Raw genomic sequence first — 14926 nt, 5'->3', positions numbered from 1 at the left:
GAATACTTAACACAACGAAAGGTACATGCATAGGCTCACTTTGAAAACTTGGTGGGACCTGTCATCAAAAAGAAAAGAAGAACCCAAACAAGTCCAGGACCACATGCATAGGTTCAGTCTGAACAAGTGGACCTTCGACCAAAAAGAAAAGAACCCAAAGTCCAGAACCATCTGCAAGTCCCATATTCTTATAGTGACTTGTCTCAAGTCCAACCACATATAAGCTCTCACCAACAAAATAATGCTCTAATGTAACACAAGAACCCACTCATCGTACGCCACGTGGCAGATAATGTCTCCAAAGCTCACCTCTTTATAATCCTCTCTGCCTCACGCCTTTTACGCCATTTCTACACAGCCACACACTCTAACAAACTAGCAAAAGAAGAGACGTCACTATCTTTCTTTCAAGCATGGCTTCCACTGCTCTCTCCAGCGCAATCGTGAACACCTCCTTCCTCCGCCGCCAACAGCCACCACTCAGCCTCAGATCTCTCCCTCTGGCCAACACACAATCCCTCTTCGGCCTCAGATCCTCCACAGCACGCGGCGGCCGCGTCACAGCCATGGCTACCTACAAGGTCAAGTTCATCACACCAGGAGGTGAGCAAGAAGTGGAGTGCGAAGACGACGTCTACGTCCTCGACGCTGCGGAGGAAGCAGGTATCGATTTGCCTTACTCATGCCGCGCAGGATCTTGCTCAAGCTGCGCAGGGAAAGTCGTCTCTGGCTTCATTGACCAGACGGACCAGAGCTTCTTAGACGATGACCAGATGAGCGAGGGGTATGTCCTTACCTGTGTCGCTTACCCAACTTCTGATGTCGTCATCGAAACCCACAAAGAAGAAGCCATTGTTTAAAAATTCTAAACCATCCTTAGGCATCATTTAATAGATAGAATATAATAAAATGAGAAGAAGCGTGATGTACAAGTCATCTTTCTCTCTCTTTGTTACATTGCTAATTTGGCTTAACCTTTTGTATAAGATCAACTGATCACAAATTTCAGTATAATTTCTCCTTTTTTTTTTATTTTGGTTGTTTTGTTTACATCCAATGTCAATTAGTGTAAAAATATCATATCCTATGAAAAAACTAAGAGAATTTGCTGATGATTTTTTTTTCTTTTTTTTTGGGTCAAAAGCTGATGAATTTTTTTTAATTAGTGTAATCTAATAGTTAAGTCCAAATGGTTAGTAAGAACACAATCCAAAATTGTATTGCTCCATGATGATCATGTACATTCAAGTTAAATTAATAAAATGTCGTTATAAAAAACAAAAGAACAGAATCCAAAATTGTTAAACAATCAAATAACCAGATGGGGTGGTGGCGCAGTTGGCTAGCGCGTAGGTCTCATAGCTACTGAGTGATCCTGAGGTCGAGAGTTCGAGCCTCTCTCACCCCATATATTTTTTTCTTCTTCTCGGTCGCATTGTTGACTTTTTCCTTTTACAGTTTTTTTGGCTCTTTCCACTTCTTTTACATCATCATCGCACGATCAAAATCCAGACTTGAGAAACCCTAATTCGATTCATTTCCCCCAAATTCGAATCCTTCTCCCCCTCTGATCTCACCAATTGATTTCAATCTCACACCTCTCTCTGTAAATTAAGGTTCAAATGACGCAAGGCGAAGTACAATTACAGCCACCGGATTCACAAAAGCTAAGCGATTCCGCTCCCTTGCTAGGACCCTCTCCATCTTCTTCTTCTTCCTCCTCCGCGTCCACCGTCGATCACGAGATAAACGCCGAAGAAGAAGAAGATGATCTAGAGAGCGGCGGCTCCGCTTCGGCTCCTTGCTGTCGTATCTGTCTAGAGAACGATTCCGATTTGCTAGGAGACGAATTGATATCGCCGTGTATGTGCAAAGGCACTCAGCAGTTCGTGCATCGCTCGTGTCTCGATCATTGGCGATCGGTTAAGGAAGGGTTCGCCTTTTCGCATTGTACAACGTGCAAAGCTCAGTTTCATCTCCGTGTTGAGCCTTTTGAGGATAATAACACGTGGCGGAGGAAAGCTAAGTTTAGGCTCTTTGTTGCTAGGGATGTGCTTTTGGTGTTCGTAGCTGTGCAGACTGTGAGTATCTCTCTCTGTTTTGCTTCTTAGTTTTTTTTTTTTTTTTTTTGTTAGTAACTGCATTTTCTTGAGGATGTGAGAAGGTAAATGTAATAAGAGATGTTTGTCATAAAAAAAGTGAATCTTGACAATGGAATTTGGTTTTGCGTGTTTCCTTCATGTTCTTATTATAACTGCAGTTTCTTGAGGGTGAATGTAATAAGAGATCTTGATGATCGTTTTGTCTCTTGTCATAACAAAGTGAATCTAGATTCGAATCTTGACCCTTTTTGACAATCAGATTGTTCGTTCTTCGCCCTGTGATTGGTTGGTTTTGGTTTTGGTTTTGGTTTCTTGACTTGCTATTGTTTTAAGCCTGTTCTCCATAAAGCTTGTCTGAGATTACCAAAGAGATAAATTCCTGAAACGTTTTGACATTATAGGTTATTACTACACCTACATGTAATTAAGAGATCTTGATGATCATTTGTCTCTTGTCATAACTGTTGTCTTGGTAACTAAGTGAATCTAAATCGAATCTTGACCTGATGACAATCAGATTGTTCATTCTTCTCACTGTGATTGGTTTTGATTTCTTGACTTGCTATTGTTTTAAACCTGTTTTCCATAAAGCTAGTCTAAGATTACCAAAGAGATAAATTCCTGAAACGTTTTGCATTATAGGTTATTGTTACACCTACATGTAATTAAGAGAACTTGATGATCGTTTGTCTCTTGTCATAATAACAAAGTGAATCTAGTTCGAATCTTGACAATGGAACTTGATGACAATCAGATAGTTCAATCTTTTTCCTGTGATTTGATTGGTTTTGATTTCATGAGTTGCCATTGTTGAAGCCTGTTTTCCATATAGCTCGTCTGACAGTCTGAGATGACACTCACTCTGAAACGTATTGACATTATAGGTTATTGCCGTGATGGCTGGATTTGCATACGTAATGGATAAAGACGGAGAGTTTCGCAACTCTTTCAACGATGATTGGGATCGTATACTGTCTAAACATCCCATCCCTTTCTACTATTGCATCGGTAAATCTCATCTCCTTTTTATTTTCATAATTAAATACAGCTAGACACGCTTTTTAATCATTTGGTATATCATGAATCTTTAGGTGTTGTAACCTTCTTTGTACTGATTGGCTTTCTCGGACTCATCCTGCATTGCTCTTCTCTCAACGGCAATGACCCGAGGATGGACGGGTGTCAGAACTGCTGTTACGGATGGGGGATCTTGGACTGTTTCCCTGCATCGATGGAAGCTTGTTTCGCTCTCGTTATTGTCTTTGTTGTCGTCTTCGCCATTCTTGGTTTAGCGTATGGCTTTCTCGCTGCAACTATGGCTATTCAAAGGATATGGCAGAGACATTACCATATTCTCACTAAGAGAGAGCTCACAAAGGAGTACATTGTGGAGGATCTTCACGGGTGTTACACTCCCCCGAAGCTGGATGCGGAGCATGAAGCAAGGCTGAAGATGCTGAAACTTATGTGACCGTTCTTTAATTGCAAATAAAAGGTTATATGGAGTTTCTGGCACAAGGACATCTTTGTTCAAAGAGAGTCTTTGTTTTCTTTATAAGCACCTAATGAATAATACATTGTTCTTTTTATAGATATGAGATAAAAGAAACACTACTGTTTTAGTAGTGAATACTAAATATATTGAGATCCAAAGCTACAAACAGAGCTCATCAATCAACCTTGTTCATGTTTCATGAATCTTTACCTGATTTTGTTTCATCTTTCAAAAAGCTCAATAGAGAAGGGGTTAGTGTTCGTTTGAGTTACTGTTTTTGTTGAAAGCAATGAGATAACAAAAAAAAAATCAGTTAATATACAGCTTCAAATTTCCTAGAAAGCTCAAAAAGGAAATATCTCAAAAATAAAAAAAAATTGCGACCACAGTGGGAGTCGAACCCACGACCTTCTGATCCGAAGTCAGACGCGCTAATCCACTGCGCTATGCGGTCGTTGAATATATTATTGGATATTGAAGTATTACACTTATTTTGGTAAACCAATCATGCAATTCATAGCTGTAGATATGGAGGCTTCACAAGCTTGAAAATAAACTAAAAGAACAATTGGTATCATTCACAGCAACAAGTCACAACTTTAAAGCCTCAACTTGTGAATCTTATATACAAACAAGAATACACACAAGACATGAAGTGAATGGAAGGGACACCATAATCACCAACAATTATGCCCAAGAACAATCTTTTAAGACCTCATAGGCCATTGATCTATGCTCTTCGCTCAACTCTCTAGGGAAACTCACTAAGAAAGTTATTATCAAATCCCCACGTCTACCATCTTCTTTACCATTTGGCAAACCTTGACCTTTGATCGCCTTCTCGAATCCATGAAAGATCACTTCTCCTACAGATATTGACATTGACTCACCACTCAACAACGGCACAGAGAGATTACACCCCGTTAAAGCCTTTAGGAGAGGGATCTCGACCGCAATCTCTAAGTCATCTCCACGGCTTTTGAACAGAGAGTGTCTCTTCTCTTCAACAACGAATATGATGTCTTCCGGGAGGTAGCCAGGTTTCTCGTTCCCTACTCCTTCGAATGTGATCTTGGTCCCTTTCTTCCATCCTGGTTTGATGTTTACTCTTAACGTCTCTTCTTGTTTCATAATCAATCTGTTTCATAACATAACATAATGAAGCATTCCTTTGACAAAAACAAGGGACCAAACACTTAAACCATAGTGAGTGCACTAGTAAAAAAAACACTAAAATGTATCTTAGGCGGATATAAGCTTTTTGAGAAATATAAAACGAGGTTTAAGGTTATATAATTTATTTCCTACCAAAAAAGGTTATATAATTTATTTTTCACACAACCAATAAATAAATTTTAAAACGGATATTTTACAATCAAAATTTTCTACTTTCTTTAGCTTTTTTCGGGTTTAATTCGCGAACACATTAAACTAAGTATAAAAATACAGATCATAAAATTATAAATTTATTCAGTCATATAATCAATAATCAAATTTTAAAATGGATTTTTCTCTCAATAGCATTTTTGCTATTTTTTTTGTTTTCTTCGAGTTTAATTCGCGAACAAGTTAGGTTAAACCAAACCTAGCCCTAAATTCAAATTCCCTTAAAGAAAATGAGATCAAGAAGAGAGAGACAAACCCTTCATCGGTGATGACGTCTCTAGTGATCTTGATGTTCTTGACTCCCCCATGGCAGAGTTCTTCCAACGTACACTCAAGCATTTTCTCCACAGCCGGCGGCTTCTTCGGCGGCGTCGACTGCGAGAAAACAATCGGCGTTGAGCTCCTCCTGCTTATGCTCCTCCCCATCGAACCAGCCGTATCCCTCGTGCTCTTGCTCTTCCTAAACGCCACAGAGCCGCTGTTCTTTTTATCTCTCTTGCTTCGGCTCTTCGTAATCATAGGAGGAGGAGGAGACGTTAGCCCTTCCACGTCCCCGAACAAATCAGCTAACGTCTGATCTTTCCCTGTCGGGCTCGGTGACGACGTCATGGGGCTCGCGTTGTTCGAGACGGGGCGCGATTTGTGACCGCGGCTGGTGCTTCTTGAGAAAAAAGATCGGCGGTTGGAAGAGGAGGAGGACGAGGAGAGGTAGGTCGGACGAGCTTGCGGCGTGTGGCTGCGGCGGCTGCTGGTGGAGTTTGATCGCAGAGAAGAAGAACGGCGTTTGAAGACGGAGCTATCGTCCATGCTTTGTAACCGTAGACCTTTTCTAGCAGCGATCAGGTCATCCTCCTCCGCGAATTTCTCCTCCAGATGGTTTGCCTGATAATGTAACAAAACGATTTAATGAAACGATGATAAGATAAAGAATGTGGCTTATGGTGTGAGAGAGAGAGGATGATAAAGAAAAAGAACGTACGGAATCGGCGTTGGAGTCGGATTTGCGATGAGAAGAGAGAGGGTGCAATTTGGTGACGAGGGACTTGTATGCTTTGCATGCTGTCTTTGAGATTCCGAAGAAATCTGTCGCCGGTGATCTTGGAGTCGCCATTGCGAGAGAAGAAGATATGATGATTATCGGTAAAGAGAAAGAAGAGAGAGAGATTAGGACAACTTTTCGTACGCAGGGATTAGATTACCATGCAGACACGAAGAACCGAGTTGTTTGGGTTCCCGCTTTTATTAGTACATTTCTGTTTTTTTTTTTCTTTTTCATATTGAAATATATCCAAGGAATGAAACTATAACTAGACATATGCCATTTGATTTAATTAAAACTTCTGGAACCATTAAAAATTTGATTTATCTTTAGACTTTAGTTGACTTTGTGTTTTCATTGTTATATGATTCACATCATGTATCATCTGTGTATATATTGCCTATGGCTTTGATTTTGACCAACGGTGCCAATGAGCGTTTGATAAGTAGCAAAAACTTACGGTTTCTAAAGTGGTGTTGCACAAAATATAAGATAACATTTTCAGATTAAAGCTGTTAAAAAAACTAAATTTAAGTTGAAATGTTTTAGAAGTAATAATAGAAATTCCAAACTGTGTTAAACTTGGTAGTAGTGCCTTTGTGATGGCCAAAACCGCATAAAAGTTACTCTTTTTCTTACGACCGCATGTTCTTGTGAAAAAAAGAATCGCATATTCATATGCTGTCTTCTTTATAGATGGAGTATTCCAGGCAATAGACATTTTGCAGCCGTGACAGTATAAACTGTAAAGTCTTTTTCGAACATTAGCTGTTTTAAAATATTCGGTTGATCTAATTACTTTTTTTTTCTGTGCAGAAAAGTGTTAGGACTTAGGAGTACTACGGCTTCATTTGAATAAAATGATATTGCACTCTTAAAAATTACGTTCTAATTATTTATTTATTGGGCAATTATCTTTTTTTTTTTGAAAGAATTTTAAATTTTATTCACTTCAAAAAAACTTTTTTACAGAGGGGACTGCTTCGTATTACAAAAAAGAACTTATATCTATTGCTTAACTTCTATACTCCTTTCTTCACCTTCTTTTAAACCATTCCTCCATTGCTTTCTCATATTTACCTCCATTCTTTCTTCTCAAAGAAGTAATTCTGTTTCTGACCTGTTTGTCCAACTTTACCATAAGACAAGAAGTTGGCAGAGCTTTATCCTCCACACGCCTAGTATTCCTCTCCATCCAAATCGCATGAAGAACAGATTGGAAACAATACCTCCATAAGAACGTCACCTTTTGAGTTTTTGTCTCATAATGGCACTAGAAAGAAAAAATCACAAAAATGACATTCATTAAAGGGTAAAATATCTCTAATACCCTTGGTTTAAAATTAAATAAACAAACAAAAATAAATAAAATAAAAATAAAAAATGAAAAAAAGAAATTTTTTTTATAGTTTCAGATTATATGTTTTCAGATTCGAAATTTTTTATAATTTTTTTTTGAATTTTTTTATTTTTTTTCAAATTTTCTTTTTATAATTCAAAAATATTTTTTGAAACTGTTTTTTAAATTTTATTTTTAATTTTTTAGTATTTATTTTTTATTTTATAAAATTTTAAACCCTAATTCTAAAACTCCACCCCTTAACTCTAAACCTTAAGGTTTAGATTAATTAACTCAATGAATATAAGTGTATATTTACTTCTTTATTGAAACATATTTTTATAACTTTGAGCCTTTACTGCTAGTTTGAGAACAAAATTTGGTGCTATCCTAGTTTTTTTTCTCTTATTTATTTCATTTGATTTGAACATAATAAAGTGTCGAAGGTCTTCCCTTTATCATTACAATTTTAATCTGGTTGTATCCCAAACATTTATTTTTGTGATTACACAATCTTAAAGAGTTTTTTTTTTCTTTGATCATTATGATCGTCACATATAAAGTATAGAATTTCTCTCTTTCCCTTATACCGTGTCTGACAAGTCAACGTAACAAAACCCAAAACCTTTCAAACTTTCTGAAAACTTAGACTCATTAGATTTAGTAAATCTTTGACTTGCTTCTCTACCGAGACGGTGGCGGAGGAATTCCGGTGAGAAAGGCCGAGAAAAAGGCGAGAGAGCTGCTTGGTTTAAAGGAAGGCACCGCATGTCCAGCTCCTCTGAACGTAGCAAACGTTAGACCTTCGTATTCCTGAAGCCACCCACTTACCTGTTTTTCATGATACCATGGCCTCCAAGCTGTCTTGATGGGTAATTCTAGTGCGCTTAAGCTGTACCTTGTCGCCAGTACTGGAACTCTTCCGTCTGTGTCACCACTGAGCCATCACAGAATCAAACCAACGGTTTAGTGGAATACTCTTTATATGTGCATTGGATAATAACTAAACTTTCTTACATATATAACCAGGTAGCAAAGCAAAATTAAAAACTACGTGTATATCGGTTACTTTTTTAACAAGCAACCGAAGTTAATACTCTAATTTTTTTTTTTACTTTCACTGATCAGATTACTTTTTCTCAAGTTTTAATTGTGTTGAAGTCAACTACATTTTGTTATTAAAAAAAAATAGCTTTCAAGGTGAAATTAGTCATGGGTGTATTTAGTTTCTTTGACCTTGAGATTCTAATTATAAACTCAAACTAATGATGTGACCTAACTAAAGAAATAATGGGTCATTTTTAAAAAATCATGACGAATAAGACAATGACCACTAAATAACAATTATTTAATTAGTGCTCATGGAATCATTTTACCTGTAAACCCAAATTCTTAATCCCCCGGCGATGAGTTTCTCGTATATAGGCAAAACCGAGGGCTTTAAATAAGTCCAATTATGGAAGATCTCCATGCTGCCATCTCAGAATATACAATATTTAGACAAGTTCCATCATATATTATTACAAAAATAAATAAAACAATTTAACACATGAAGAATGTGCTGAGCTAGTACTTGCAAATCTTCCAGTTCTTAAGATTAACTCCATCACTCGCGTGAAGAGACTTCTGAACATCTGCTCTATTGTAAAATGTTCTCGCGTAATCGTCTAAGCATGGATCATATCCACCCAAGCGCCTTGGCGGCACCTAAGGCATGCAAACAATTTTTTTTGTTAAAGAAAAAACATTTTCAAAAGACTATTAAAGCTCTTTAATATATTTTAACGATCATAGAATATTAATGTATTATATTATATATACACGTACCGTCTTGGAGCCGATATGAGAATTTGTTTTAAATTGTGCTGAATCCAAGTACGAGGACCGTGCAGAATCTCCTATACAAACCGATGTATAGAGGCTATAGATGTCGATCTCGTCGTACTGCTTCTGAACTTCTGCTACGGCTTCAGAGCACTCGTCGTCGCTCCAAGTATTATCGCTGCTGAAATTGCAAGTCCTGGTTATGATCCTATGCGTCTCATCAGATATTACCGCGTGGCTCCATGCGTAATCCACCCAACCTCTCCAATCCTCTGCATCTGATGTCTCAGGATTCCCTAGCTACACCGCAGAAAAAAAGGACGGATTAGATGGGTCTTATTTTTAGGCTGTTAAACGTATAGGACGTAACTAACCTCACCATGCAAAATTTATCGTATTATACATTTTTGGTTTTAAACACTAGCAATATTTTTTTGGGTCAAGAGACACTAGTATCATTAAGAGATTTAAACGTACCAAAATACCCTTAAGGTTGATGTGAAGTGATGAACTACTGTTCTTATTGTTATCGTACACGACCTCTGCTAGCACCGGTACGTATTTTCCTACAAATATAAATACGTTCACCAAAAATATTAAAAGAAATTAGATTTAAAGATATTAGCGGGAAAATTAAGATGGTTTGTTAGTTAACCTGCGTAGCTTTCGCCTGCGATGTAGAACGTATTTCCTTTGTGTTCTGGGAATTTCTCGAACCAGTTGCAAAGAAAAGTGAATGCGTCTCTTGCTGATCGTAGAATAAAAGAAGAGAGAATGAAGCATATATTATATGTATTATTCTTATAAGGATAGAAACTATAGGTTATATACTTATATATAGTTATTATAGTATTATTGGGACCTGCCTGTAAAGTCATCGTCAAGTTTTTGATAATCGCTAGTTGTGTTTGAATACGAAAAGCCAACACCGACGGGAGATTCTAAAAACAGCATGTTTGCCTCTGCATCAGCAAAATCAACCTTTTTCATTATTTTATTCATTTTCATTTACGTATAGATAAGAAAATTATACGAAAAAAAAAACAAAAGGTATTTACCTTTATTCCATGCGTATGGATTAAAAGTAAGTCCGTTTTCTTTGGTGTCCACGAGAAAAGGACCGATTTCTTGTGTTGCCCCATATCCCACAGAAGAACAACCTGGACCTATATACACAGTATACAACTGATCAAATTCTAAATATTGTGTTCTCCCGTGAGACATCAAAAATATAAGAAATTATAACACTAGGTAATTTAATCATAAGAGCTATGATTAAATGGCATAAAAAAATCGTAGAAAGTGAATTAAGCATGCAAATAATGCTTACAAAGAAATCTAGTTCAATAACAATTTTAATAATTTATTTTTGACGTTGGAGTGGAAGAATGGCAGAATGGCCAAACGTAAATCAATAAACGGTAAATTATGTAATTCATAAAATTATGTCGAATCGTGTTATAAGTGTACTTTTCAAAGTTCATCAATTAAGATTGAAAATATGAGAATATATAACAGTTTTTGATACATGCATGAACAATTCACAAGATTGGATTACCTCCATTAAGCCAGAGAACTAGAGGTTTCTCCTTGGGAAGGTCCATGGCCTCAAAGAACCAATAAAACATAGCTCTTCCGTTGGATTCGTCGACAGGGACGTAACCAGCATAATGTTTGAAACTCACATGAGGCTGCCCAGGCAAATTTGTCACGAGATCTTGCTCGTTGGCCAACAAGCTCCTTTGTTTCGGGCTATTAGACCTGTGTTGTCTAGTACATGTAACTACCGGGAGTAATATTAAAAGAGTGGTAAAACACAAAGAAATTAACATGTTCTTGGTGTGATAATCCATTTGAGAGGTGTACGTTGTGAAGAAGATCAAGGAATTGTACTAAGATGATAGAAAGATCTCAACACTTGGATGTCTATTTATAAGCTAAGATCGAGAGACTTTTTGTTTGCTTTTGAATTTATTTTATATTAAAAGCTTAGTTAAGTGGATATGGAAGAATAGTCCTATGTGGCTATTGGTGGCTTTAATTTGTTCAGTTGGTCGAATAATTCCATCTTATAAACTAAGATTTAAAGAGACAAATTCGAGAGAATTCGTATCCTTGACTTAAATAGAGTGGATGAAGCACTTTCTCTTTGATGGGTTTGAATCACGTCATGACCAAAAATAATATAAATTTAATCAATCCATAATATATTATCTAATCCCATTTTACCTAAGAAATTAAGAGGATTAATCGACCCCACAAAAAGCATAGCTGCGCAACTACTAGTGATGAAATATATACATGAGGAAGTTGGAATGCTACCCTTAGCAAGATGAAACACTAAAACCAGCATCAAACTTGAACACGTACGATTCAAAACTCACAACTCAAACTGAATATATAGATTTAGCAATATCAAACCTGCTTACCGAAAACTAATTTAAACTCAATCATATTTTATACGTAGATTAGTATTATTAAACATTCAAATTTAATGAAATTGACTTAAGTTTAATTTACTAATTGCTGGCCAAAACAGATTGTTACTAAGTACTCCAATATGTAACATTTTGCATCAATTTCTGAATATAATAAGTTTAAAGGAACTATTTATACGAATAAAACAAAAAACTATACATATGAATAAGATCTCAAGGTAAAATCTTTGAACCACTATATCATAGTCAAATTTTATGCACTGAACTCAACGAATAATTTCTCACAAACTATTGCTAACGTCATAGACTCCTAGGTTACATACGATGCGGATATTCCAAAAAAAAAGATGATTTATTTCATTAAAAAGGAGACATGTCACGTTGCAACATCTTTGAGCAAGAATTGACTGTTGGGAAAGGGAAATGGAGGTATATATTCCAAATTGATGGTGCCCTTTAATTTCATATTATTTTTCAAAAATGTTTTTCTATACATAAAAAGGTTATGTAAATCCATGAGAACCTCATCATTAGCAACGTAGAAAACGTAGTTTTGTGGCGAACCTTATGCGCCGTTGGGATTCTTGAATTTAATTTGATGTACTTATAGTTTTAGGATATCTAATTAATAAAATGATGAAGATCTAATGCATATAGATAATAGATCAAATATTCCTTTTTGTCACCATTGAATAGTCGCACTAGAAGAATTGAACCACGAACTCTCTAAGAACTTTAGCACACAACCACTATCCCACTGGGGATTTAATCACGTTGGTCAAAATTATAATGCATCCATACACATGGCTGTTATGCATACATTTTACTCTTATATAGTTTCAAATTGACAGCTTTTCGTTCCTGCAATAGTGTAGCTACATGACTTCTCAATTAAAAAGTAGAAGTTCATATAGAGAAAGAAACAAAAAGTGTTTTGTTGAATGGTTATGACATGGACTCCAACTTTCATTGATGAGGAATGAGAGGGAAATCATGTCTGGATTATATACCTTACGTTTCATAATTGATATACATTTTTCAATTAATTATTTTTTGTCTTTTTGTTGGGAAGGTAATGTGTATATGTATATAAAAGTGTCAATAGAAGAATATAGTGAAAGAATTGCATGCTCAAGTACTTTACTTATCTTTGTATATATATCAGCACGTACGTCAAAAATCAGTTCATGGATTAGCTTCCGTTGTCTCTAATTATTAATAAGCTGGCTCTCTAGCCTCTGTAAAAGTGGTATCTCATTGGTCATATAACGATTTTCACTTTGATATGGAATGTTTCGATTAAAAAAGGCTGAAATCTTCTTCTTTTTTTTGTCAACAATATATATGGTTGAATCTTAAATTATACATACATTAATTTAAAATCCATCTTGCTTGGATCATTTGCATTGGTGAATGGCCACTAGCTTGGAACTTACTTATACTTATATTATACTACTACAATACGAGCTAATGATTTATCTAATCACCTTCAAATAGTTGTATTGCTATTTATTTTATTTCTTACGTAATTAACACAAGTTAAAGATTAAAAATAATAATCCCTCCATTCTTTAATGATAGGCTTTTTGGAAAAAAAAAATTTTTAGAAAGATATATTTTCTGTGTTTTCTATAAAAAAAATTGTAAACTTCAAGAAAATTAATTAAATTTATTGAATTATTATTGTTTAAAAATTATTGAAAACTGAAAATTACAGAAAATGATATGCAGTTTAATATATTTTCTTAATATGTGTATAAAAAAGTTTATCTTTGTGGAAGGGAGGGAGTACTTTCTCTTCAACGTATACGGGGACCGCTTAATTAAACTGTTAGACCAGACTCCATGAGTCCATATTGGCCAATGTATGTCCACTTATATGGTTCTCAGAACTATAATATCTGGATATATACCCACTTAACTATGAATAATATTAAAGACCGAATACGTGTAATTGTAATCACCTTATTGGCCAATAGATTTTGGGGAACTGTTTCAGACAATTTGTGAATAGGTCAATGATCTTTAGTGATCTAGGACAAAGACATCCCATAATGACGCACACGTTGAGATCCTATTGGTGGATTATTTGATAAAGGAAAATCAAAAAACAAATATTAGGGATTCCACAGAGGCATGGCCTCTACAAGTTGATGGCGTATAAGACTACTATATTGTCTCATCGTTAACAAATCTAAGAAAAAGTTTTGGTTTTGTAAATCATTAGACATCGCCTTAAGTAAGAATGATTGATTCTTATGATGGTGAATTCGTGAAGAAGTTGTAAAGAGTACTGCAGACACTTTTGTTAGGTGGGAAGTTCATATCTTTGAATTTTAGAACAAGTAACCTATATGAACTTATAAATTACATTAGACATATATCTCAAATTTGTTAAGAAATGTACAAAAAAATTAAAATACCATAGGTGCATGTACGTGTACCCTATGTCTTTTTAGTGGCTAGATAAGTACACCGATTAAATAGATGGGTTGATATAGATAAATAACTAGATAGATAGCCAAAAGTTTATCCATAGATTCTTTTTATGGAAGATAAAAAATGGTTTATCCATTGACTACGAGAACATTAGCAGATAAATGAGGTTAAATGGTAATTGATATCGTATGTAATGCGCACTAAAAGAGATAAAGAAGATGAAGTGTTTGATCGTCACTATTAAAGATAGAAGGTATAGGTTCTACCTTTTCTAATGAGTACTTGAAGGATTATAAGAGCATATGGAATCTAAACACAGTATTGCTAGTCTACTAGAGACATGCCCTATGCGATCCACAACCATTGGACCTACAGAAACTTAGGTTTTATGCTACATTCCTTAGCCATTTCTATGACATAAACCATTCGTCGATATATTTATTCGTATTCTATTATCCATCACATCAATACTGTTATGCTTACTAGGTGTCAATTAGAGTCGAATGCAAGAAAAAGTTCAGCGGCAATTACTGATTTTAATTTGGGACGAAAAATATTGTTCATTTTTTGGAATTGTTTATAGTTATAGTATTAGTTTAAACGCGGCAAATATGTATAACCATACTGATGTTTAATAAAGTAAGCGTCTGCAGTTTACACATTATTATGATTGATTTCAAATACTACAACCACAATCACTTATAAGTTATAACAATGTTTACGGATAATTGCAGGATATAAAATAAAACATTTTCAATTTTCGGGCTGAGTTCGAGACAAACCTAACCTACTTCACTTGAAACCCGACTAGCTTAAGATAGGTACCAGAAATTTTGTATGAGACCAAAATACATAATGACTCGT

General features: G+C 35.5%; 4 protein-coding genes and 2 non-coding genes across 6 annotated transcripts; 3 read left to right on the top strand and 3 right to left on the bottom strand.

Moving 5' to 3' along the window:
- The first annotated feature begins 325 nt into the window (after positions 1-325).
- On the top strand, positions 326-1115 carry LOC103868066 (ferredoxin-1, chloroplastic). The gene has a single exon (XM_009146156.3). The coding sequence runs from the start codon at positions 414-416 to the stop codon at positions 858-860; it is 447 nt and encodes a 148-aa protein (XP_009144404.1). The 5' UTR covers positions 326-413; the 3' UTR covers positions 861-1115.
- A 208-nt stretch (positions 1116-1323) lies between these two features.
- TRNAM-CAU lies at positions 1324-1408 on the top strand. The gene is given in 2 exon segments: positions 1324-1361; positions 1373-1408. It is a non-coding gene; the product is annotated as a tRNA-Met (tRNA).
- On the top strand, positions 1362-3796 carry LOC103868064. Its single transcript, XM_009146155.3, has 3 exons — positions 1362-2081; positions 2987-3110; positions 3194-3796. Exons 1-3 carry the CDS (start codon positions 1623-1625, stop codon positions 3571-3573), a joined length of 963 nt encoding a protein of 320 aa, XP_009144403.1. The 5' UTR covers positions 1362-1622; the 3' UTR covers positions 3574-3796.
- LOC103868063 (serine/arginine repetitive matrix protein 2-like) lies at positions 3359-7446 on the bottom strand. The gene is made up of 3 exons (XM_009146154.3): positions 5963-7446; positions 5240-5865; positions 3359-4735 (listed from the first exon to the last, which is right to left on the bottom strand). Exons 1-3 carry the CDS (start codon positions 6092-6094, stop codon positions 4285-4287), a joined length of 1209 nt encoding a protein of 402 aa, XP_009144402.2. The 5' UTR covers positions 6095-7446; the 3' UTR covers positions 3359-4284.
- On the bottom strand, positions 3978-4051 carry TRNAR-UCG. Its single transcript has one exon. It is a non-coding gene; the product is annotated as a tRNA-Arg (tRNA).
- Positions 7447-7799: 353 nt separating the features above from the next.
- On the bottom strand, positions 7800-12007 carry LOC103848746 (serine carboxypeptidase-like 31). The gene is made up of 9 exons (XM_009125582.3): positions 10744-12007; positions 10244-10351; positions 10052-10147; positions 9841-9933; positions 9663-9751; positions 9189-9485; positions 8935-9068; positions 8738-8833; positions 7800-8298 (listed from the first exon to the last, which is right to left on the bottom strand). Exons 1-9 carry the CDS (start codon positions 11036-11038, stop codon positions 8046-8048), a joined length of 1461 nt encoding a protein of 486 aa, XP_009123830.1. The 5' UTR covers positions 11039-12007; the 3' UTR covers positions 7800-8045.
- Between the last annotated feature and the right edge of the window lie 2919 nt (positions 12008-14926).

This window comes from Brassica rapa, chromosome A08, assembly GCF_000309985.2.
Source record: "Brassica rapa cultivar Chiifu-401-42 chromosome A08, CAAS_Brap_v3.01, whole genome shotgun sequence".
Classification (NCBI taxonomy): domain Eukaryota; kingdom Viridiplantae; phylum Streptophyta; class Magnoliopsida; order Brassicales; family Brassicaceae; genus Brassica; species Brassica rapa.
Note: the sequence above shows the minus strand (reverse complement) of the source record. Positions and strands in the feature narration are given on the sequence as shown.